Here is a 24952-nt window from a genome sequence, read left to right on the forward strand (position 1 = left end):
AAACTCTCAGCCTCAGTTACCTCATCTGTAAAATGGGGATTAAGACTGTGAGCCCCACGTGGGACAATCTGATCACCTTGTATCCCCCCAGTGCTTAGAATGGTGCTTTGCACATAGTAAGTGCTTAACAAATGCCATCACAAATGCCATTGATTGCTCATGAAGATGTGTGTCCTCGTGTGTGGCTGTGGGTGTGTGTTTCAGGGAGGCCAGCACATCCTCGGGGAGTCTGCCTGACATCTGCAAGTGCAGGTCAAAGGGAGCCTGGGAGTGATTGGCTAAGTGGAGTTTGGGATGGAGGTTGCGGGCTGGGGTCTCCAGGTTGAGGCTATCATCCGAGCGGCATAGAGAGGGTTGGGGAGGGGATTCGTGGAAGGGGTCCCCATCGCTCCTGATGGAGGGAGGTGGCCGCGGGATCCGAGCAGAGTCCAAGATCAGCCCGCCCTTCCCCAGCCCCAGCCCCCCACCTATGGATTCTCTTCCCTCCCGCCTCCCTCCCGCCCTCCCCCCTTCCCCACGCCAGCCGTTCTGGAAGGTAGTGACCACTGCAAAGCCATGGAGTCTAATTGAACTTTATTTCATCCTCTTTTTCCTCCTATTCCTCCCTGTCCAGCTTTCTCTTGGTCCCTTTTGTCCTTCTTCCTTTTCTTTTCTTCCTCCCCTTCACCATTATTGTGGAGACAAAGATGGCCGATCTAGGGGGGTTAGCCCTTACTCCATCCCACCCTACGACTGGACACGGGTTGTCTCCTCCGCAAACTATCAGCAGGAGTTCCGGGGGGCCGGGTGAGGGGCGAGGCTGGGCAGGGCAAGGCCTCTGGAGAGCTTAGTACAGTGCTCTGCACACAGTAAGCGCTCAATAAATATGATTGAATGAATGATCCAGCCCAGCTTCTCCCCCTCCTCTGATGACTGAGAATCAGCATGCCCTAATGGAAAGAGCACGGGCCTGGGAGTTGGAGGACCTGGGTTCTAATCCCGGCTCTGCCAATTACTTGCCATGTGACCTCGGGCAAGTCTTCTCTTTGCCTCAGTTTCCTCAAGTGTAAAATGGGGATTCAATACCTGCTCTCCCTCCTGCTTCAGACTGTGAGCCCATGCAGGACAGGACTGTTTCTAACCTAATTGACTTGTAGCCACCCTACTGCGCAGAACAGTGTTTGGCACATAGTATGCACTTCCACGTCTTGTCTTATGCTGTCAAGTCGTTTCCGACCCATAGAGACTCCCCTTAAAAAGTACCATAAAAAAAACAAACAATGATTGCCCTTGAGTCCCTTCCCCACTGCAAGTCCAGGGCAATGCCCAGCAGAAGAGTCCCTGGGAGGGGGATGCAGGGTGCATGCCCTCCTCCCTTTCCTCGAGGATGTGGGAGGGTCAGCGGGAGCAGCCAGGGTGGGCGGGAAGCTCAGAAATTCTCGTAGTGGTGCACGAAGTGGGCTTGATCCTGCCGGTTGATGAGCCGACAGGCCTTCTCCACGTTCTTGGTCATGCCGGGGGGGCCACAGCTGAACACCCCGATCTTCGGCACCTGGAGGAATTGTGTGTTTATGTGTGTGAGGGAGGTTCCCAGACCTCCCCCATGCCAGAGGAACCCCGGTGCCCAGATGGTGGTGATAAGGAGGTGGGCAGGTCACGGGGTCAGGGCCCGAACTGAGGGAGGGGGCTGTGGCTGGGGGATGAGGATGAGAATCATGGAAGCTCGAGGATGGAAGGGGACCTGAGCGGAGCAGGGAGCCCAAGCCCCAACTCATCCCCTTCCTTTGGGGACCAGGGTGGGGGTATTGAATTCTGACCTGAGGGTGAACTTCTTGTAGGGAGCTGAAGAAGCGGTCAAAAGGCGGGCGGCCGAAGTGGGTGACGGAGCGGAGGCCCGTAAACAGGCTTCTGTTCAGCACCTTCTGGAAGTGGCGCTCACAGATGTACTGAGGAGAGGGGGAAGAAGTCAGGCCCGGGCCCGGGGCCAGAGGGCAGATGAGGACCAGGCTGGGAATGGGCCTGGGGGGTTGGGGTGGGGGTCAGAGGCTGAGCGCAGCCTCAGGGACAGAACGGGGGGTCAGACACGGGGACAAGGCCAGGAGCCAAAGATGGAGGGACAGAGGTGGGGGGGTGACAGATGAAGGGTCACAGCGGTGGGAACGGAGTTGGAGATCAAGTGGAGAGACAGAGCTGAGGAGGGGGGCGGACTGGGACAGAGAAGAGGGGAGAGACACAGGGATGGGGCTTGCGGGGTGGGGGGATCTGATCCTCTCAGACTCGGTGTCTCCCTGCCCAGCCTCACCAGCATGGTGGTCCTGAGGTCGAACTTCTCGGCCAGCTGGGTGATGTAGATGTGGATGGACACCAGCTCCTGCCGGTCGTTCTCCTCCACCTCGCGGATGATGTCGGCCAGCCACTCGAACTGCTTCTGCGTCCGCGTCACCCAGATAAAGTAGATCTGGAAGCACCGGTTCCCGCTCAGGCTCAGCTCGGGACTCCCACCCCAGGCCAAGTTCCCCCGTCCCCTCACCAGATCCCCCTTCCCGGCCCCCAGGAGAACAGAACCGACAGGCCCCAACAGGAGGACTGCCCTTCCCCTCACACCTCCAAATTTTCTCCCCCTTTCTGAGGTGCTCCAAGTCGCTTAGAACAGTGCTTTGCACATAGTAAGCGCTTAATAAATGCCATCATTATTATTATTATTATTAAGTCCGGGGTCATCAGCTCTGATTGACCAGTTGATACCCTGGCCAGAGGGGACGGGGGCACGTCTCTGCACCCCACGTATGTGTGTGTGTCTGTGTGTGTGATGGTGGCGGGGGGAGAGGAGGTCTTACCTTCTTACAGAGCATTTGGTTTCTGACTGATGACTTGAAGACCAGGTCTTTGAGGATGGAGGCGAAGGGGGTGACCCCGATGCCCCCGCCAACCAGCACTGACACCTCAAATTTGTGCCACTCCTGGTGGCCCTCTCCGAACGGCCCGTCCAGGTAGAGCTGAGGGAGAAGGACCCAGTCTGGTGCCCGGCCCGGCTGTCTCCCACCCAGAGAGGGGGTGGGAGACACGGAGGGGAAGGGGCCCTGTTACGCCCCGGGGCTGTTGGCCACACTGACCCCATCTATGGTCTTGCCTCCCCCCATCCCCATCCAGCCCCAGCTGTGGGGGCACCTTGGGGTATCTGGCACGATCGACCCCCTGGGGCGGAGTGTAGATCTCCCGCAGGCGGGTGGTCCAGGGCCCCGCGGCGCGGATGTGCAGGCTGAGTGTGTCCTCGTGGGGGGCGGAGGTCAGCGTGAAGGGGTGGTACTCCGTGGTGCCCAGCTCCAGGCAGGCGATCCGCACCCACTGCCCGGATTTGTACTCAAAGTCCTGGGGGCGCTGGAACTGTAGATGGGTCACACCTGGGGGTGGGCGAGAGGGACAGGGTAACAAGGAGAAGGAGACAGGCAGCAGGGGAGACCTTGGTACTGTGTGCTGGCTTAGCTCAGAGTAGGGACCGCCCACCCATATGCACACTTTTTTTCTTCAATCGTACTTGTTAAGCACTTACTACGTGCCAAGCATTGAACTAGAGAAGCAGCATGGCTCAGTGGAAAGAGCACGGGCTTTGGAGTCAAATCCCGGCTCTGCCAGTTGTCAGCAGTGTGACTTTGGGCAAGTCACTTAACTTCTCTGTGCCTCAGTTGCCTCATCTGTAAAATGGGGATTAAGACTGTGAGCCCCCCGTGGGACAACCTGATCACCTTGTAACCTCCCCAGCGCTTAGAACAGTGCTTTGCACATAGTAAGCGCTTAATAAATGCCATTAAAAAGAAAAAAACTGAGAGCTGTGATAGATACAAGAGAATGAGGTTGGATACAGTCCCTGTCCCATGAGGGCCTCACAGATTAAGTAGGGGGAATAGGATTTAATCCCCATTTTACAGAGGAGGAAACAGGCCCAGAGAAGTGAAATAACTTGCCCAGGGTCACACAGTGGCGGAGCTGGGATTAGAAGCCGGGTCCTTCTGACTCTCAGGCCCAAGCTCTGTCCACTAAGCCATGCTACTTCTCCCCCTTCCCCATTGAATCCTGCCTCTGAATCCCCTGGACTTTGAGAGGAAATAGGGATGGGGCAGAGGGAGATCCCGGGCTCCCTTCCAGAATCAGGTGGGCCGGTGACTCTCCCAGCCCCATGGCCAGGACAGATCCAGGCTCCTGCTTTAGGAGGTCATCTTATCTGACCCATGCCTTAAGGCAAAGGGGGGCCCTTGTTCTGCTCATGTGTTCTGAGTTCTTCAGAGAAGGCCAATCGAGCCTTCTCCTGCCTTCTGCTCCAGGGTTTCACAATTTATGACTAGAATGTCCTTCCAGGTGTCCAGTCCAAATCTGTCCTTCTACACCAGAGCCCAGTTCCTGCTGGGTAGAAACTTTGGGGAGGACCCTGCCAATTCCAGCCACTCAACCCAGGGAAGGGTTGTCACCAGGGAAACTCTCGTGGCTCACAGGCTCCAGGCAGGTGGAAGAGGGTACTTGGACAGGGACCCGATTTTTCCCCTTAGACCAGAAACTCTTTGAGGGCTGGGATTATAGTCTCCCGAGTGCTTGGTATAGTGCCCTGCTCCCAGGAAGCATTTAATAAATAGCACTGGCGAATCCCTCTCCTCTCTTGCAACAGCCGCCGCTCCTTCTCCTCTTCCTGCCACTGCCCGGTGCCCCCTCAGAGCCCGTACCCGAGGGCAGCAGCTCGGCCTTCACCACGCCAATCTCCACCTTCTTCCGGCTCAGGCTCACCAACTTGTCCCCACTGTAGATAAGCGCAGGGACCAGGAAGTAGATGTAGAAACGCGGCTGCTGGATCAGGGCGTAGCTGCCGTGGATGATGAGCTGGGAGACATGGTGCAGCCCAGAGTCACCCACTGCTGACCCCTGCCCTGGCCCAGACCCAGCCGCCCTCCAGCCCGGGACACAGGCAGTCCCCTGTGGGGGGTTCCAAGGGACCGTCCAGAATCCTCGGAGGGGACTCAGCTCAGGGAGGAATTAGAGCTGGAGGGCACTGGATCCCCAGGAGCTAATCCCCTGCAGTGGCTGGAGCCCGAAAGACATCCCTCAGCTCCCTCTCCTCACTTGGTCCCGGCCACCACACACTGCCACCCTGCTGCCCCTCATGCCCACGGGCGGGCACTCACCAGGACGTAGAGCAGGATGTAGAGGTGGTGGGTCAGCCAGAAGCCCCGGAAGCTGCGGCGACGGAAGTGGCGGGAGGCGAAGACGTACATGATGGCGAGGACAACGAGCAGGAGCACCCCGGTCATACCTGGGCCACAGGGGCCAGGGGAAAGGAGCCCTGAGCCAGGCGCCCGCACCCTGGAGCTCGACCTAGCCTCCCCCGCATCCTTCCCCTCACCGGTCCTGATGCTTAGGGCCGGGGACACCCTAACGGGAAGCTGGCTAACAGCTCTTCTGGTCCCGCTCTCCCTTCTCCCTGATCCCATCCCCGGCTCACTTCTTCCCTCTGATTTAATCCCCACAACCCTCGCTCGCCTCAACTCCCTTCCCCAGCCCTGCTTTCCTTCCCCTTTAAACCCAAACTGGTCTCCCCCCATGCCCTCCACACAGGAAGCTGAGGGGCAGGGAGCAAAGTGCTGGGGGGAGGCAACAGATAATTTAGGGGTATGGATCAGAGAGTTGCGGGGCAATGGTCAGAGAGCAGAGAGGGGCAGAGAGCGGGAGAAAAGGAACAGAGGGCTGAGGGGTAGGGAGCAGAGAGCTAAGGGGCAGGGAGCGGAGATATGACTTGGGGGGCCCAGAGGGATGGAAGTGGGTGGTAATCCAGGACTGGAGTGGGGCCTGGTCAGAGGCTATGGGGGTTGAGGTGGAGATGGGAGAAGATCTTGGGCAGGGAAGGATAATAATAATAATAATAACAATGGCATTTATTAAGTGCTTACTATGTGCAAAGAACTGTTCTAAGCGCTGGGGTGGTTACAAGGTGATCAGGTTGTCCCACGGGGGGCTCACAGTCTTAATCCCCATTTTACAGATGAGGGAACTGAGGCCCAGAGAAGTGAAGTGACTTGCCCAAGGTCACACAGCAGATGTGGAGGAGTCGGAATTCGAGCCCGTGACCTGACTCCAAAGCCCGGGCTCTTTCCACTGAGCCACGCTGCTTCTCTACGGCAACCGGAGGGACTGAGGCTGTAGAAGCTGTCTGGGCGTGGTTGAGCCCCCCGACCCCACAGAGGATTCATTCATTCAATCGTATTTATTGAGCGCTTACTGTGTGCAGAGCACTGTAGTAAGCACTTGGGAAGTCCAAGTCGGCAACATAGAGAGACGGTCCCTACCCAACAGTGGGCTCACAGTCTAGAAGGGGGAGACGGAGAACTAAACAAAACATATTAACAAAGTAAAATAAATAGAATAAATGTTTACAAATAAAATAAATAGAGTAATAAATACATACAAACATATATACAGGTGCTGTGGGGAGGGGAAGGAGGTAAGGCGGTGGGGAGGGGGAGGAGAGGATGAATGGCAACCAGAGGGACTGAGTCTTTTAGACTGTGAGCCCACTGTTGGGTAGGGACTGTCTCTATATGTTGCCAACTTGGACTTCCCAAGCGCTTAGTCCAGTGCTCTGCACACAGTAAGTGCTCAATAAATACGATTGACTGATTGATTGATTGAGGCTGTAGAAGCTGTCTGGGTGTGGTTGAGCTCCCTCCCAGCCCCCTGGCCCCCCAAGCTCACAGAGCCAGACCGCTGGGGAGTCCTGGGGGAGCCATTCAGAGTGGAAATTGCAGGTGGGAGCAGCGAGTCCCAGCCGTGCCCCCGACAGAATCTCGCTACGATTCCGGGTTAGGAAGAAACAGCGCTGCCGAGCCAGGGCCACTGGGCCAGTTGCCACCCCAGCCCCCGGCATGGCCTGTTACCTGGGACGGTTTGGAAGAACCACCAGTAGAACTTCTGGGGCAGCTGGGACCTGGAGAAACAATCATCATCATCGTCATCATCATCAGTCGTATTTATTGAGCGCTTACTGCGTGCAGAGCACTGGACTAAGCGCTTGGGAAGTCCAAGTTGGCGACATATAGAGACGGTCCCTACCCAACAGTGGGCTCACAGTCTAAAACAATCATAGCGACTGAGCCCTCGCTCGCACAGGAGAAGCGGGCCACCGCTGAACCCCACTCCAGGGGAGAGGGAATGGCCCGCAAGGGACACGTCCGAGGACAGAGAGCACGGGCTTGGGAGTGAGGAGGGTTTAATCCCAGCTTTGCCATTAACCTGCTGGGTGACTTTAATAATAATAATAATAATAACGATGGCATTTGTTAAGCACTTGCTTACTATATGCGAAGCACTGTTCTAAGCGCTGGGGGGGATACAAGGTGATCAGGTTGTCCCACGTGGGGCTCACAGTCTTAATCCCCATTTTACAGATGAGGGAACTGAGGCTCAGAGAATAATGATAATGATGGCATTTATTAAGCGCTTACTATCAATCAAGCAATCAATCGTATTTATTGAGCGCTTACTGTGTGCAGAGCACTGTACTAAGCACTTGGGGAGTACAAGTTGGCAACATATAGAGACAGTCCCTACCCAACAGTGGGCTCACAGTCTAGAAGGGGGAGACAGAGAACAAAACCAAACATACTAACAAAATAAAATAAATAGAACCGATATGTGCAAAGCACTGTTCTAAGCACTGGGGAGGTTACAAGGTAATCAGTTTGTCCCACGGGGGGCTCACACTCTTAATCCCCATTTTACAGATGAGGGAACTGAGGCTCAGAAAAGTTAAGTGACATGCGCAAGGTCACACAGCTGACAAGTGGCAGAGCCGGGATTCGAACCCATGACCTCTAGCTCCCAAGCCCGTGCTCTTTCCACTGAGACACGCTGCTTCTCTGTAGACTTTGAGCAGGGGAGTCTGGGCCTCCGTTTCCTCGTCTGTAAAATGGGCGGGGGGAAATGCCTGCTATGTGGAACAAGGACAGTGTCCTGCCAGGTAATCTTAAGCGCGGAGTAAGCACTTAAATATTATCATTATTAGGGGCTAGGAACTGGCTTTTTCCCAGGGCCCCCACCACCTCAAGTCCTTCCCTGGGGGCGGAAAGGGGTGCTGCCTTACAACGCCGGGAGCTAGGGAGTAAGGTGCGAGTCGCTCCTCCCTCCCATCTCCCTCCTCAGACTGACCCGTCGTTGAAGAAGACGTTGGGGAAGATACAGGCCAGCAGACTGAGTGGGCTGACGGAGAAGATGTACACGTTGACCACGTGGCCAGCACTGTGTAGGACTGCGGGGACAAAGAGAGGCGGCCGGCATCAGGGAGAGACGATGGAGACTAGAGTTAGAGACGGAGAGGTGGCAGAGCTCCTTGCCTCAAGCAGCAAGGGTTCAGGAGTGGGCCTTGACCCTCTCTCTGGGAACGGACATAGCTCGGGTCAAAGCAGCCCTCATCTCTGCACTCCCTCCCTCAGGGGCGGGTGACACCAGCCACCTGCCACCTCCCCGAGAAGAGAGGGAAGGGACGGGAAGAGGAAGGGAGGGAAGGGACGCGGAGAGGAGGGGACGGGAGGGTAGAGCCCTACTAGCCAGCACGACGGCCGCCATGGCGATCCAGCGGTGGAAGTCGACGGCGGCGTCGAAGGGCACGTAGAGGTTTAAGAAGGTCTCGCGCAGGAAGGTGATGAGGTTGCGGCACATGGTGAGCAGGATGTAGGAGAACATGAAGGACACGCTGGCCGCCGTGCCCCGCGACAGGATGATGCCCACGAACGTTGTGTCGGCGATACCCGAGGATGGCGAGGCGAACGCGTAGTCTGGGAATGGGGAACAAGAAGGGGGAGGTGGAGGGGTCAATCAATCAATCAATCAATCAATCGTATTTATTGAGCGCTTACTGTGTGCAGAGCATTGTACTAAGCGCTTGGGAAGGACAAGTTGGCAACATATAGACGGTCCCTACCCAACAGTGGGCTCACAGTCTAGAAGGGGGAGAAGGGTCAAAACACAGAAGGAAGTGGGGAGGGGTCAGAACAGAAATGGGAAGGGAAGGGGAGTGGGCTGGATGGCAATGAGAGGTAAACTCGGGGGCTTCTCTGGGACAAAAGCCAGCCCTCTCCAGCCTCTCCTCTTCCTCCTTTCCAAGGAGGGTGACCCAGGATGCCCTCTCACCTCAGTCCCTCACACCCACCCTGACTCAGCCTGTGCATCCCCCCCAATAATAATAGTAATAATAATTTTGGTATTTGTTAAGCACTTATTATGGGCCAGTCTACTAAATGGTGGGATGGATACAAGCAAATCGGGTTGGACACAGTTCCTGTCCCGCATGGAGCTCACGGTCTTAATCCCCATTTTATAGATGACATAGTGAGGCACAGAGATCTGAAGTGACTTGCCCAAGGCCACACAGCAGACAAGTGGCGGCATCAGAATTAGAACCCATGACCTACTGATTCCCAGGCCTGTGCTCTAGTCACTACTCCAAGCTGCTTCTATGCCAGCCCAGTTCCCTACACTGCTCCCGGCCCAGCCCATCCCACCGGTCCCGGCCTAGTCCACCCCACCCCTCCAGGGCCTCACAGTAAGCTCGCTCAACAAACAGGCCACAGCAGATGGCGGAGAAGATGGCCACACAGACGATGTGACGCCTGTAGTTCTCCACAAAGCGCTTGAACTGCTGGAGTCGCTGGTGTAGGCGGCCACGATGCAGTTTCTCCCGCCGTGCCTCGGTGTACAGCCGTGGAAGTGGAGGCCTGGATCCCAGGTGAGAAGGGAGGATGTTGGGAGGGTGGTCCCAGCCCCTTCCCCCATTCCCCTGCCCAGTGAGTCTCCCATGGCTGACCCCCACCCCATTACTTCCCAACTCACCAAGCCACCCTGGACCTGGTAGTTGAACCGGCCCCTTCCCCACTCTTCCCCGCCTCCCCTGCTACCCCAGAAGCTACCGCGCCCAGGGGAAGGAGGTGAGGCCAAGGACTCACTTTTTGCCAAACCTCTTCCTGAGCTCAGAACCACCAGTCTCCAGGCCCTTGGACGGCAGGAGGTCCTCCTCGGTGGGGGCAGTGCTGTCCATAAGGCAGATAAGTTTAATCCCCATCCCGGCTCCCCACTGAGGGATAGGGGAGGAAGAAGGGGCAGAATCCCCAGGAGCTGCATTGTGCCAGCCCACAGGGGCCTTGAACCCGGCAGAGAGAAATGAGGCATGGGGGAAATAGAGGTGGAAGTGGCCCCAGGTCCAGACCCTGTCCATCTCCAGCTTGGAGGGGTTGGGAGGGTGATCCCAACCCAGGGACTCTGGAGAGATGAGGGCATATTTGGCTGCTGTCTTGGGAACAAGTTGACTGTTTCCCCTTACCCGTAGGGGATCGAGGGGGGCTCAGGACCCTGAAGGAAAGACCCTCCCCTGCTCTTTCCCCTGCCCTCAGCCCCAGCAGACGCTCACCTTCCAAGCCTTCTGTGGGTGAGGAAGGAGATGCGGTTGTTAATGTTCTGCCTGAAGATGTCAGGATCACCTGGGGAGGGGACGGGAGGAGAGGCCCGTGAGTAGGAGAGAGGAGGATATAACCCCGGTCCCCGGCTCCCCAGCCCCCCAACCCCTCACAACAGGCCTCCAGCCCCCGACCTCCTGACACCTTTGATGCAGAGCTTGGTGAAGCGGAGTGCGCTGTCGTGGTCACGCAGCATGAAGTGGAAATTCTCCCAGGTCAGCTCCGTCCGGTCCTGGAAGCCGGACTCCCGGAACATGGACTCCACCACCTCCGCCAGCTGAGCCTTGGACAGGCAGTTATTGGAGATCTCGATGAAGGACCTGAGCCCGGGACGGGAGATCAGAGAGGTCATGGGGGTTAAGCGCTTGAGGGGCCAAGCAGGGGGACAGAAGAGACGTGGGGGCAGGTGAACATTGGGGCATTTTGGGAGGGGCAGCCTGGGTATGAAGGGGTCGTTTGTGGGTGAGGAGGAGCAAGGGGGGGCGGCTTGGGAGGGGAGGGGCAGGGAGGGGCAGACAGGGCAGGGAAAGGCCAGACAGGGGGTGATCAGGGCGCTCCGACCTCAGCATCCGGATGAACTCATCCTTGGAGATGAGTCCGTTCCCATCAAAATCGTACATCCGGAACATGAGCCGGGACTTCTCTTCCGGGGAGCCTGGATCGGGGTTGGGGGAAGGGGTCATCAGGAGAGGAGAGGTGTGCCTCCACCCCTGGGGCCATCCAAGGTTCTCCCCCACAGAGCCAGGATTGGTGAGTCCCGCCCCTCCCACCTTTCATGAAGACCGCCAGGATGTCCAAGAACTCGCGGAAGGAGATGTAGCCGTTGCCGTCCTTGTCGGCCAGAGAGAACATGGACTCCACAAACATGTCCTGGGGCTTGAGGCCCAGAGACTCGGCGAACTCGGCCCGGCTCAGCTCGCAGGCCAGCGCCTCCCTCACCTTCTGCGACGAGTCCTGGGGCAGGACCCCCGCGTCCGCCTGGTCAATGTCCAACACCTGGGGCCAAGGGAGCAGGCCCAGTCAGGTGCGGGGGGCAGGCTATCTGGGAGCGGGGGTCAGATGGGGAAGGAGACAGAGAACGGGAAAGGTGGGAGTGGGAGGAGGAGGCGCCTCAGCCGGGATCTAAGGCAGGCGACTGGACCCTGCCAACCTGAGCGAACAGGTGCCTGAAGAAGGTCTCCAGGAGGATGCCGCGCTGCTGCTTGGAGACGGCGGTCTGCAGCAGCTCCTGCTCCCGCATCTCCTGCAGCTGGTGGTGCAGGCCCCAGCGCTCGCAGTAGCCTTGTACATGCCGGAGGAAGATGCCCCGGTCCGTCTCCGAGTTAAACATCAGCACCTGAAGGCGGGGCGGAGCAAGTCCTGAGTGAGTGTGAGGGCCGGCTACCCTCCCAAGAGTGAGCGGTGGGGGCCCGGGGGTCTGGGGACCAACTGCTGTGGTGCCAACATGCCCCTCCCCGCATCACCTCGTTCTCGCCTGTCCCTCTGTCAACCCCTGGCCCACGTCCTCCCCCTTGGCCTGGAAATCCCTCCCTCCACACTACCGCCAAGCTCGCTCTCTTCCTCCCTTCAAAGCCCTACTGCGAGCTCACCTCCTCCAAGAGGCCTTCCCAGACTGAGCCCCCTTTATCCTCTCCTCCTCCCCAACACCCCACCTCTGCCCTACCTCCTTCCCCTCCCCACAGCACCTGTATATATGTTTGTACAGATCTACTACTCTATTTATTTTACTTGTACATATTTAATATTCTATTTATTTTGTTAATGATCAATCAATCAATCGTATGTATTGAGCGCTTACCGTGTGCAGAGCACTGTACTAAGCACTTGGGAAGTACAAGTTGGCAACATATAGAGACAGTCCCTACCCAACAGTGGGCTCACAGTCTAAGATCAATCAATCGTATTTATTGAGCGCTTACCGTGTGCAGAGCACTGTACTAAGCACTTGGGAAGTACAAGTTGGCAACATATAGAGACAGTCCTTACCCAACAGTGGGCTCACAGTCTAAAAGTCTAAATGATGTGCATCTAGCTTTAATTCTATTTGTTCTGTCGACTTGACACCCGGCCACATGTTTTGTTTTGTTGTCTGCCTCCCCCTTCTAGACTGTGAGCCCGTTGTTGGGTAGGGACCGTCTCTATATGTTGTCGACTTGGACTTCCCAAGCGCTTAGTCCAGTGCTCTGCACACAGTAAGCGCTTGATAAATACGATTGAATGAATGAAAGAATGAATGAATCACTCACTGGCTGGACTTTCCAGGGTAGGGGAAGGCTCAGGATGGGACCAAGGGCAGGGGTCAACTCCCGGAGTCCGGGATGGGGACAACAAGGGGGGGCAAGGCCGACTGCCCTTACCAGGTCGTATTCCTTGGGGATCTTGAGCAGCAGGGTCCGGCAACCCCGGTTGTTGGACTGGATGAGGTTGAGCTGCTGGGGCAGCCGGAGCTGGACGGACCGGAGCACGGCCAGCCGCTCATCCAGCACGCGCAGGCAGAGCTCCGGGAGGAACTGCAGGTACACGGGGTAGGTCCCCAGGCCCGGGCCGGGCCACTCCAGGGCTGTGGAGGTGGGAAGAGGAGGTGTGAGGGGCTGGGGGTGGCCCCACCAACGCTGCCCCCCACTCTGGGCTCTCTTCATATTTATACTCTATTTTATTTGTCATCATCATCATCATCAATCGTATTTATTGAGCGCTTACTATGTGCAGAGCACTGGACTAAGCGCTTGGGAAGTCCAAGTCGGCAACATATAGAGACGGTCCCTACCCAACAATATTTATTCCATTTATTTCATTTTATTAATATGTTTTGTCTTGTTCTCTGTCTCCCCCTTCTAGACTGTGAGCCCGCTGTTGGGTAGGAACCGTCTCTAGATGTTGCCAACTTGGACTTCCCAAGCGCTTAGTCCAGTGCTCTGCACACAGTAAGCGCTCAATAAATACGATCGAGTGAATAATAATAATGATGGCATTTATTAAGCGCTTACTATGTGCAAAGCACCGTTCTAAGCACTGGGGAGATTACAAGGCGATCAAGTTGTCCCACGGAGGGGCTCACAGTCTTCACCCCCATTTTACAGATGAGGTAATTGAAGCACAGAGAAGTGCTCTGCACACAGTAAGCGCTCAATAGATACGATTGACGATGAAGTGACTGGCCCAAAGCCACACAACTGACACAACTGACAATGGCAGAGCCGGGGTTTGAACCCATGACCTCTGACTCCGAAGCCCGGGCTCTTTCCGCTGAGCCACGCTGCTTCACCCGTTTTACAGAGGAGGTCACTGAGGCCCAGAGAAGTGACTGGCCCGAAGTCACCCAGCTGACAAGTGGCGGAGCCGGGATTCGAACCCATGACCTCTGACTCCAAAGCCCGGGCTCTTTCCACTAAGCCACGCTGCTTCTTTCTTTTGGGGACAACCTCCAGTTGCTCCACTCACTGGCCTCCCTGCATGGCCCCCCGTCACCATCCGCCCCCACCATCACCTGACTTTCCCCTCCAGCGATGCCGCCAGATGCCCCCTCCCTCACCTGGCACCTCATCTGAGGAAAGCTCCTTCTTCACGCTCAGCTTCCTCTCCTCCTGCAGTTTCCGGAACTCCCGGCTGCGGAAACGGGCCACTACCCAGGCGATGAGCAAGCTCACTGGTGGCAAGCAGAAAGGTGAGCCGTGGGAAGTCCGCTCCCTCTCCCCTCACCTCTGCCCACCGCACCTTCAGAGATGCCCCGAAAGCTCGAAGTAGCTCCAGCGTGCAGGCAGGGGACCAGCTGGGGAAGGGGCAAGTCTGGGAGTTGGCGTAGAATTGCACCTGTACATATGCTTGCACAGATTTTTTATTCTATTTATTTTACTCGTACATATTTACTCTCCTATTTATTTTGTCAATGATGTGCATGTATGTTGCCAACTTGTACTTCCCAAGCGCTTGGTGCAGTGCTTTACACGCAGTAAGCGCTCAATAAATACGATCGATTGATTGATTGATTGATTGAATAAATATGATTGAATGAATGAACGAATGAATTAAGCTTTAATTCTGTCGGTTCTGACGACTTGACACCCGTCCACGTGTTTTGTTGTCTGTCTCCCCCTTCTCGACTGTGAGCCCGTTGTTGGGTAGGGACCGTCTTTACATGTTGCCAACTTGGACTTCCCAAGCGCTTAGTACAGTGCTTTGCACCCAGTAAGCGCTCAACAAATACGAATGAATGAATGAATTTAGCTTTAATGCTGTGTGTTCTGACTTGACATCCGTCCACGTGTTTTGTTGTCTGTCTTCCCCTTCTCAACTGTGAGCCCATTGTTGGGTAGGGACCATCTTTACATGTTGCCAACTTGGACTTCCCAAGCGCTTAGTACAGTGCTTTGCACCCAGTAAGCGCTCAACAAATACGAATGAATGAATTTAGCTTTAATTCTGTCTGTTCTGACGACTTGACATCCGTCCACATGTTTTGTTGTCTGTCTCCCCCTTCTCAACTGTGAGCCCATTGTTGGGTAGGGACTGTCTTTACATGTCGCCAACTTGTACTTCCCAAGTGCTTAGTACAGTGCTTTTCACCCAGTAAGTGCTCAACAAATACGAATGAATGAATGAATTTAGCTTTAATTCTGTCGGTTCTGACGACTTGACACCCGTCCACGTGTTTTGTTGTCTGTCTCCCCCTTCTAGACTGTGAGCCCGTTGTTGGGTAGGGACCATCTTTACGTGTTGCCAACTTGTACTTCCCAAGTGCTTAGTACAGTGCTTTGCACCCAGTAAACGCTCAACGAATATGAATGAATGAATGAATGAATGAATGAATGAATGAATTGCCAGCCAAGCGCCCGGGCATGGAAGAGTGGGAAGCAGGGAGGAGAGGACGCACCTAACGGGAGACAGCAGAGGGCCACGATGGTGATTCCAAAACCAGGGCCGCTCCCCTCGAAGTAGTCGAACACCGTGAGGGGCGTGCACGGAGATTGGGTCGCGTTGGTGAGCTGCTGAGGCTGTGGGCAAGGGTCACCTGTGGGGAAGGGAGAGAAAGCGCTTAGTACAGTGTTCTGCACACAGTAAGTGCTCAATAAATACGATTGATTGATTGATTGAAAGGGACGTGGGGTCAGACCAGAGGCTTGGCCAGAGACCCTGACCCAGGATAAGCCACCCCGGCCCCTGGAGGATGCTCGGGGCCAATCCGTGAACTAAGGACAATTCTCGGCGCCCGGGCTCTTTCCGCTGAGCCACGCTGCTTCTCAATTACCAACCAAATCGAATACCGATCAAATACTGAGAAGCAGCGTGGCTCAGTGGAAAAAGCCCGGGCTTGGGAGTCAGAGGTCATGAGTTCAAATCCCAGCTCCGCCAATTGTCACCTGTGTGACTTCAAGTCACTTCTCTGGGCCTCAGTTCCCTCATCTGTAAAACGGGGATTAAGAGTGTGAGCCCCTTCTAGACTGTGAGCCCACTCTTGGGTAGGGACCGTCTCTATATGTTGCCAACTTGTACTTCCCAAGCGCTTAGTACAGTGCTCTGCACACAGTAAGCGCTCAATAAATACGATTGATTGATTAGAGAAGCAGCGTGGCTCAGTGGAAAACAGCCCGGGCTTTGGAGTCAGAGGCCGTGGGTTCAAACCCCGGCTCCACCAATTGTCAGCTGTGTGACTTTGGGCAAGTCACTTCACTTCTCTGTGCCTCAATGACCTCATCTGTAAAATGGGGATGAAGACTGTGAGCCCCACGTGGGACACCTGATCACCTTGTAACCTCCCCAGCGCTTAGAACAGTGCTTTGCACATAGTAAGCGCTTAATAAATGCCATCATTATTATTATTATTATTATTATTGATTGATGTGGGACAACCTGATCACCTTGTATCCTCCCGAGCGCTAAGAACAGTGCTTTGCACATAGTAAGCGCTTAACAAATGCCATCATTATTATTATTATTATTCCTGCAACCCCAACCTGCCCAGTGGGATAACCCTGAGGGAGGTTGCGGGAAGTCAGCCCCAGTTGGACTCTCCGGGCCCGCTGGTTGTGCAACAACTGGACCAAGAGGAGCCTTTGGAAAGGAGGAGAGGGATTAGGGTTAGAGTTGGCCCAAATCCCATCCTTGTGCCCACTAGAAAGCCTGCCGGGGATCCCGCACATCCTGAGCCGGGGCCCACTGCCTGGCTGGGCTCAAGTTGCCATCATCAATCATCATCATCAATCGTATTTATTGAGCGCTTACTATGTGCAGAGCACTGTACTAAGCGCTTGGGAAGTACAAACTGGCAACATATAGAGACAGTCCCTACCCAACAGTGGGCTCACAGTCTAAAAGGGGAAGACAGAGAACAAAACCAAACATACTAACAAAATGAAATAAATAGAATAGATATGTACAAGTAAAATAAATAAATAAATAAATAGAGTAATAAATATACACAAACATATATACATATATACAGGTGCTGTGGGGAAGGGAAGGAGGTAAGAAGGGGGGGATGGAGAGGGGTACGAGGGGAAGAGGATAGGCAGGATAGAGGACCCGGCTTCCCTGTCTCCCTCTCTCCTCATGCAATCATTCACCCTCGTGCCAGAAGAAGACGTTGGGTTGCAGGGCTCCGGGATCCACGCCGGTGACTGCCACGAGGACGTCGTGAAGGGATGTGTTCCTGATCTCGGCAATCTGTGCCTCGGAGAACAGCCTGGGGGGCAGGAGGCTCTGAGTGAGGAGCCCGGCTCCTCCGGAGGATGGAGGGCAGGGCCCGGGCACTGGGCAGAGCAGGGAGGGCACCGTGGCTGAGAGAGGGGCACAGCACTGGGGACACTCGGCAGAAGGCAGGAGGTCCGGGGCTGAGACAGGGTTGGGGGTCACCACGCCAGGACTCACCCGTTCCTTATGTTCTCAAACCAGTAGCGGTCCCCGTCCCGCAGCCGCACAAACTGGTCAAGGACGATGGCACTGAAGAGGGGCCCGGGGTCGCCCTGGCTCTCCAGCAGGCCCCCGGGCAGCAGCTCCAGCCGGGACAGGTCGTGGCCGTACAGGGCAAGCGTGGCATTCAGGACCTGGGCCCGGGGATAGAGTTAAAGAGGAGAAAGGGTGGTGCGGGGGGCTTGTACCCGGTGCCCTCCATGATCCTTAGGCCGGTCAACCCCTATCCTAGACTCCTCGACTCCACTCGGTGGAATGAGGGACCCTTTTGCACCCTCCCACCCAGCTCAGGGGTGTGGAGAGGAGAGAGAAGTTGGGAGGCCTGACCTCGGGGTCCACATTGGAGTTGAAGTCTTTCCAGGAGGTGAGAGTCTTCAACCCCATGGCTTCCAGGGCCTGATTGTAGCTGGGCAGCCCCAGGTCACGGCCTCGCTGGATGCTGCTGGCCACGTAGTCTGTGCGGGAGAACTTCTCAGGGCCAGGCCAGTAATCTAGAGACAAGTGCGGGAAGTTCAGCCTGGAGGGGGGCCGGGGCTGCAGTTCCCCTATTTATTTTATTTGGTTTATATGTTTTGTTTTGTTGTCTGTCTCCCCCTTCTAGACTGTGAGCCTGCTGTTGGGTAGGGAACATCTCTATATGTTGCTAATGTGTACTTCCCAAGCGCTTAGTACAGTGCTCTGCACACAGTAAGCGCTCAATAAATACGATTGAATGAATGAATGAATGAATCTAATTGGCCGGCCCTGATCTCCTCCTCAGGCTGGCCCCACTCTCCCTACAGATCTCCCCTCTGGTATTCAACTCCTCCTCTAACCCTTGCGACACTCTGCTTCCTCCACCTCACCCAAATAATAATAATAATAATAATAATAATAATGGCATTTATTAAGCGCTTACAATGTGCAAAGCACTGTTCTAAGCGCTGGGGAGGTTACAGGGTGATCAGGTTGTCATTCATTCATTCATTCATTTAATCGTATTTATTGAGCGCTTACTGTGTGCAGAGCACTGTACTAAGGTTGTCCCACATGGGGCTCACAGTCTTAATCCCCATTTTACAGATGAGGTAACTGAGGCACAGAGAAGTTAAGTGACTTGCCCAAAGTCACACAGCTGACAGTTGCGTTCTTCAAGCCACTGTCTTTCTCCCCCTCTAGACTGTAAACTCGCTGTGGGCCGGGAATGTGTCTGTTATATTGTTGTATTGTCCCAAGCTCTTAGTACAGTGCTCTGCACACAGTAGGTGCTCAATAACTACGACTGACTGACTCCTGCAGGAAGGCCTCCCTGATTAACTTCCCTTCCCACCGGCCTGGAGTGGCCCAGCCTTGCAGCTCTCAGGCCCATGGGACAAAGCAGGAACTTTGTGGACTGCTGTCTCACCCAGGAGCTAATTGTGTGTTCAAGTCCTATTCAGCCCCACAAACTGAAAGCTCCCAGAGGCCAGGGCCTTGTATTTCCTCTCCATGTCTGCCTTTGGAGCCAGTCCTGTGCCTGCACAGAGAAGTGCTCAGACCCCATGCGCTGGGAAAGCAAGGGCGGGAAAGGAAAAGTTCGGAGGCTGTACAGGGAAGTCAAAGCATGGGAGCCGTGCCCCCAGCCCTCCCCTCCGCAGGGAACACCACTCACCTCTCAGATCCTCAACCACGATGTTGTCCTCGCGCTCGGCGATCTGGGAGGACATGCCCAGCAGCAGCGCATCCACGGCCTTGGCACTGGGCAGGTTGGGGTTCTGGGTGGGACAGTGGCCTCAGGACTCTGGAGCCCCACATCCCAAAATCCCCTCCATCCCCATGGCCCCTTTTCCCTGCCAGAGGGAATGCTGTCTGCCAGGGTCTGCAACCCCAACCCCAGGTCTGTCGGGTGCAGCCCCAAGCCCACCCCGTCCACCCACCCGATCGTCCTCATCCTCCCCCAGCCAGCATCCCCGCCCCGGACCTGTCGGCTCCAGAAGCTGTTGCAGACACGCAGGGCTGGAGAGACGCTCCCGTCCTGGTTGGTGACTTCCTGGAAATGGCAGCTGACGTTTCTGAAATGGTGGGAGAGGGCAATGTACAGACTCACAAGCCTCTGCCCCAGCCCCTCACCCAAGTCCCACCCAGACTGGGGGCGGCCTCCCTGCCCACGGCACTTCTCTAGTCTGCTTCCTTGGAGTCCACAGAGGCTTTTTGGTACCCTGAGACTGGCCAGAGACGGCAACCCTCCTCACTCTTCCCCTACCTCATGTAGACCCCCGAGGGCACCATGGTGGAGGAGAACTGAGTCGCAGCTGCCAGGAACTCGGGGGAAATACTGGGATCCAGAAACGGCCGGTACCCTGGAGGCAGGAGGGGGTCATCCTGAGCCTCCAGGCGCCAGATGCCCCCAACCTCCCTGTTTCCCAAGCCCCACTCCCACCCCTCAGTTCCCTGACTTCCCTCTCCCATAATAATGATAATAATAATAATAATAATGGTATTTGTTAAGCGCTTAGTAAGTCCATCCCTTGCCCCCACCCTCAGCTTTTCATGAGTCCTCATTCCCCCTCACCTCCATATGGGGGTGGGCTTTTCTGCAGGAAGCTGGGCAGCCACTCATACAGAGCGATGTTCTGCAGTGGGGAGAAGGGAATCAATCAATCAATCGTATTTATTGAGCACTTACTGTGTGCAGAGCACTGTACTAAGCGCTTGGGAAGTACAAGTTGGCAACATATAGAGACAGTCCCTACCCAACAGTGGGCTCACAGTCTAAGGGAACAGTCTAAGTCTAAGGGAGTCACAGTCTAAGGGAAGGGAGGGGCTATGAGGGTTCGGGTCATAGGGTTTGATCGGGGGCTCAGGGTTACTGGAGGTGGTAGGGAACCCCGCCTGTTCCCTACCACCCTGTTCACGTAGCTGTGGAGCAGGAGGGTTGGGTTCCCTGGGATGGCCATGTTTTGAGGGAGGGGACCACCCCGGGGCTGGGTACATGTTTGGGATTCCTGTCCTGTGAGGCCATTCCCTGAGGTTGGGAGATTATGTCTGGGGGTCTCTGTACAGCGTGGGGTAATCTCTGGGCTTGGAAGGGCTGTGTCCAGGAGTCTCTGTCTGGTGGGGGTCACTCTTCTGGGCTGTGTCCAGGGGTCTGGGTGTCCAGGGCAGGGCTAACCTGGTAAGTGGCGATGACCCTCTTGCGGGCATGCTGGAACAGGTCCTCGTCCCCCCACTGAGGGTGGTCGCGTGCCAGCCGCTCTGCCCACCAGTTGTGGTAGCGGAACCAGAGGAGGCCGAGCGCCTGCAGGAACAGGTCCTCGTTCCCCCTTTTGGCCCCAAAGGCTGCCGGGAAAGAGGCCACAACTTACCCTGATCCGGCCCCAACCTGGCCACCACCCAGCCCCTCCCCGGCCGCCACGGTGACCTTTCCCAGCCCATGGCTGATTCTTAGCCCTCAACTGTCCTTCCCGCTCCGGCCCTCCTCATGACCCCCCTCCGGCCCCTTCTGCCCCACGTCCCCGCACCATAGATGCCCCGCGGCCCGCGCTGGCCCGTGGAGGGGTCGGGGGCTGTCCACATGAGGAGGGGTCCTTGCGTGTCCCTGGGGAAGTCCGGGTCCGGCCCGGCCGCCAGCTGGCCCCCAGAGAAGCTCCTCAGGGCGTCGCTCCAGGAGTGCGAGGAGCCGTAGATAGCGCTGCCGTCCAGCCAGCCGGTCACCTCGTTCACCTGGCCGGGGTGGGCGGGGGTCACCACCCGAGTGACACCCGCGCCTCCCCCGGCCCTAGGAGCCCCTGGCCCCAGCTCCACCCGGGATTTGTGAGGGAATGTGGTGGGGTGGGGAATAGGGGCGGTGGGTTGGGGGGAAGGCCTGGGGAAGCCCGGCCCCGGCCTCCACCTGGTCGCGGGGGTTGCTGGGACTCTGGCCGGTGTCCGGGTCCCACTGGCTCCGCTGGAAGGGCAGCACCACATCCCCGCTGCCGTCGGGGTCAAACACGGGGTCCCCGGCCGGGATGGGAATGTTGAGGAATTCGGCGGGGCAGCCGGGCTGCTCCACGCTCACCACCTCCGACAGCACGTGGTAACCTGGGGACGGGAGTCAGGCGGGGGTCAGCCACCGGCAGGGAGGAGGGGACGGAGCGCTGGGGCACCTCGCCGGCTGGCACTGCCCGGCCTCAACGCCGCCCCACGCTCCCAAGGAAGGCGGGTGGGTCAATCGTATTTAGTGAGCACTTTCTGTGTGCAGAGCACTGTACTGAGTGCTTGGTTGGTCCTACCTCTCAACCTTTCCCAGCCACACATGCATGCACACACACCCTCGGCTCCTGTCCATCTCCGGCCCCGGCAACTGGCCCTGCCCCTGCCCACCCAGGCTTGAGCCCCCGGCCCCGGTGCTCACCGAAGAAGACCCCCAGCACGGTGCGGTTGCGGAGCGAGGGCTGGCCGGAGGGGCCCCGCGTGACCGTGAGGCTGAGGTTGCGGGGGTTGGGCAGGAGCGGCTCCCCCAGGGCCTGGTAGACGCCATCCGCGTAGTTGGCGGGGACCAGGCGCTGCAGCCTGGAGCCTGCGGGGATGGGGAGGGTCGCCGGTGGGCCTGGCACGTCCACCCACCCTCCAGGACCCCGGAGACCCCCACCCACCCCTCAGCGCCAGCGCCCCTTACCCGCTTTTCCCCGCTCGTGGTGTCGCAGGTTGTTGTACCAGCCGTCGAAGCGCTGCACCTCCCACCTCGGGGCTGGGGCCTGGTCGCCTGTGGACACCACCACGGTCAGGGCGGGGAGCCCCGCCTGACCTACCCGACCTTAATCCCCCCCAAAGTTGGAAGGGCTCAGCCCCGCCGCCCGCCACGAGCCCACATAATAATAATAATGGCATTTGTTAAGCGCTTACTATGTGCCAAGCACTGTTCTAAGCGCTGGGGGGGTTACAAGGTGATCAGGTTGTCCCACTTGGGGCTCACAGTCCTAATCCCCATTTTGCAGATGAAGTAACTTAGAGAAGCAGCATGGCTCAGTGGAAAGAGCATGGGCTTTGGAGTCAGAGGTCATGGGTTCAAATCCCGGCTCTTGTCAGCTGTGTGACTTTGGGCAAGTCACTTCACTTCTCTGGGCCTCAGTTACCTTATCTGTAAAATGGGGACTGTGAGCCCCCCGTGGGACAACCTGATCACCTTGTAACCTCCCCAGTGCTTAGAACAGTGCTTTGCACATAGTAAGTGCTTAATAAATGCCATCATCATTATTATTATTAACTGAGGCTCAGAGAAGTGAAGTGACTTGCCCAAGCAGATATGTGGGGGGGCCAGGATTAGAACCCATGACCTCTGACTCCCAAGCCCGTGCTCTTTCCACTGACAGCAGGCCACCAGGCTGCCTAATAATAATAAACTCAACCTCCCCGCAAACACCTGCCTCAACAGGCTGGGCTGGGAAGGGAGACCCACCTGGGGATCCCAAGGGGGTGGACCGCTCCATGTCCTCCCATAAATAATAATGATGGCATTTATTAAGCGCTTACTATGTGCAAAGCACTGTTCTAAGCGCTGGGGAGGTTACAAGGTGATGAGGTTGTCCCACGGGGGGCTCACAGGCTTCATCCCCATTTTCCAGATGAGGTAACTGAGGCCCAGAGAAGTTAAGTGACCTGCCCAAAGTCACACAGCTGACAATTGGCGGAGTCGGGATTTGAACCCATGACCTCTGACTCCAAAGCCCGTGCTCTTTCCACTGAGCCACGCTGCTTCTCCCATCTTCCCGGCCTCCTGGCTTCCAGGCCTCCCAGTCTCCCAGCATCCCGGCCTCCCACTTTCCAGACCTCCCATCCTCCCGGCTTCCAGGCCTCCCATCCTCCCGGCTTCCAGGCCTCCCATCCTTCCAGCCTCCCATCCTCTGATCCTCCCGGCCTCCCGCTTTCCAGACCTCCCATCCTCCGGGCTTCCAGACCTCCCATCCTCCTGGCTTCCAGGCCACCCATCCTCCTGGCTTCCAGGCCACCCATCCTCCCAGCCTCCCAGCCTTCCAGCCTTCCGCTTTCCAGACCTCCCATCCTTCCGGCTTCCAGGCCTCCCATCCTCCCAGCCTCCCATCCTCCCGGCCTCCTGCTTTCTAGACCTCCCATCATCTGGGCTTCCAGTCCTCCCATCCTCCTGGCTTCCAGGCCTCCCATCCTCCTGCTTTCCAGACCTCCCATCATCCGGGCTTCCAGGCCTCCCATCCTCCCGGCCTCCCGCTTTCCAGACCTCCCGTCCTCCCGGCTTCCAGTCCTCCCATCCTCCCGGCCTCCAGTCCTCCTCCCCCATGGCCACGGTTCCCACGGGAAAGGGGCGCCCCCATCCGGCTCGCCCTACTCACTCGCCAGGCCCCGGCTGAGGCTCAGCAGCCCGCCTGCCAACGCCAGCATCAGCACCCCTGGTCCCCCGCGGAGCATCCTTAACCATAATAATAATAATAACAATTAATTGTGGCATTTGTTAAGCGCTTATTACGTTCCACGCACTGTACTAAGCGCTGGGGTGGATACAAGCAAATCAGGTCAGACCCAGTCCCCGTCCCACATGGGGCTCAAAGTCTTAATCCCCATTTTACAGGTGAGGGGACTGAGGCACAGAGAAGCGAAGTGACTTGCCCAAGGTCACACAGCAGACCAGTGGGGGAGGAGGGATTAGAACCCAGGTCCTTTTGACTTCCAGGCCCGTGGGCTATCTGCTAGACTACACTGCCTCTCTTGCCTCCGCCCCACCGAGGAAAGGAAATAATAAGAGGGTCCCTCCTGGGGGCGCCCGCTTGCCTTCCCTCCGGAGGGAAACTGAGGCAGAACTCAGGCGTCCGGGTCCCTTCCCTCCCTTTACGTCCCGAATAGTAATAACAATTATGGTATTTGTTAAGCGCTCGCTATGTGCCAAAGCACTGTTCTAAGCGCTGGGGTAGATGCGAGATAAATTGGACACAATCCCTGTGTCACATAGGGTTTACACTCTTAATCCCCATTTTGCAGAAGAGGGAACTGAGGCACGGAGAAGTGAAGTGACTCGACCAAGGTCACACAGCAGACAAGTGGCAGAGCCGAACGGTCCCAGCTGCTGAGGAGGGGACCACTGTTCCTGTGGATCGGGGTCCCCCGGAGGCCGATCAAGATCCGGCCTCATCTCCTTCCACATGAAACCCCCACCCTCCACTGTTGGGGGTCTCCTCTCTGTCACCTGTTCGACCTTTCCCTGTTCTAACAATAATAATAATAATAATAATAATAATAAATCAATCGTATTTATTGAGCGCTTACTGTGTGCAGAGCACTGTACTAAGCGCTTGGGAAGTACAAGTTGGCAACATATAGAGACAGTCCCTACCCAACAGTGGGCTCACAGTCTAAAAGGGGGAGAAAGAGAACAAAACCATACTAACAGAATAGAATAGAATAGATATGTACAAGTAAAATAAATAAAACAGTGCCCAGCGCTTAGAACAGTGCTTTGCACATAGTAAGCGCTTAATAAATGCCATTATCAATCAATCAATCAATCCATCGTATTTACCGAGGGCTTACTGCGTGCAGAGCACTGTACTAAGCGCTTGGGAAGTCCAAGTTGGCAACATATAGAGACAGTCCCTACCCAACAGTGGGCTCACAGTCTA

At 56.4% G+C, this 24952-nt stretch overlaps 1 protein-coding gene across 1 annotated transcript; it reads right to left on the minus strand.

Moving 5' to 3' along the window:
* Positions 1 to 1408: 1408 nt before the first annotated feature.
* Positions 1409 to 23747, minus strand: DUOX2 (dual oxidase 2). The gene is made up of 33 exons (XM_038750679.1): positions 23672 to 23747; positions 21985 to 22071; positions 21721 to 21885; positions 21220 to 21407; positions 20849 to 21050; positions 20500 to 20666; positions 19900 to 19960; positions 19591 to 19687; positions 19309 to 19399; positions 19000 to 19102; positions 17697 to 17860; positions 17328 to 17503; positions 17024 to 17142; positions 15334 to 15471; positions 13996 to 14109; positions 12821 to 13023; positions 11614 to 11799; positions 11234 to 11459; positions 11025 to 11118; positions 10584 to 10783; positions 10418 to 10487; positions 9957 to 10040; positions 9556 to 9728; positions 8559 to 8789; positions 8164 to 8263; positions 6894 to 6943; positions 5148 to 5275; positions 4692 to 4845; positions 3148 to 3380; positions 2817 to 2975; positions 2282 to 2437; positions 1797 to 1925; positions 1409 to 1531 (listed from the first exon to the last, which is right to left on the minus strand). The coding sequence occupies exons 1-33, from the start codon at positions 23745 to 23747 to the stop codon at positions 1409 to 1411; spliced, it is 4647 nt and encodes a 1548-aa protein (XP_038606607.1).
* Positions 23748 to 24952: the final 1205 nt, after the last annotated feature.

Source organism: Tachyglossus aculeatus, chromosome 8 (genome assembly GCF_015852505.1).
Source record: "Tachyglossus aculeatus isolate mTacAcu1 chromosome 8, mTacAcu1.pri, whole genome shotgun sequence".
NCBI lineage: Eukaryota > Metazoa > Chordata > Mammalia > Monotremata > Tachyglossidae > Tachyglossus > Tachyglossus aculeatus.

What these genes read in the sequence shown, in the direction of transcription:
- DUOX2 (XM_038750679.1), bottom strand. Translation starts at nt 23,747, where the DNA reads ATGCTCCGCGGGGGACCAGGGGTGCTGATGCTGGCGTTGGCAGGCGGG. An exon ending in ATCGTGCCAGATACCCCAAG is followed by an intron (nt 2,976 to 3,147) that starts GTGCCCCCACAG and finishes CTTCTCCCTCAG; the next exon opens with CTCTACCTGGACGGGCCGTT. An exon ending in TACAAGAAGTTCACCCTCAG is followed by an intron (nt 1,532 to 1,796) that starts GTCAGAATTCAA and finishes CAATTCCTCCAG; the next exon opens with GTGCCGAAGATCGGGGTGTT.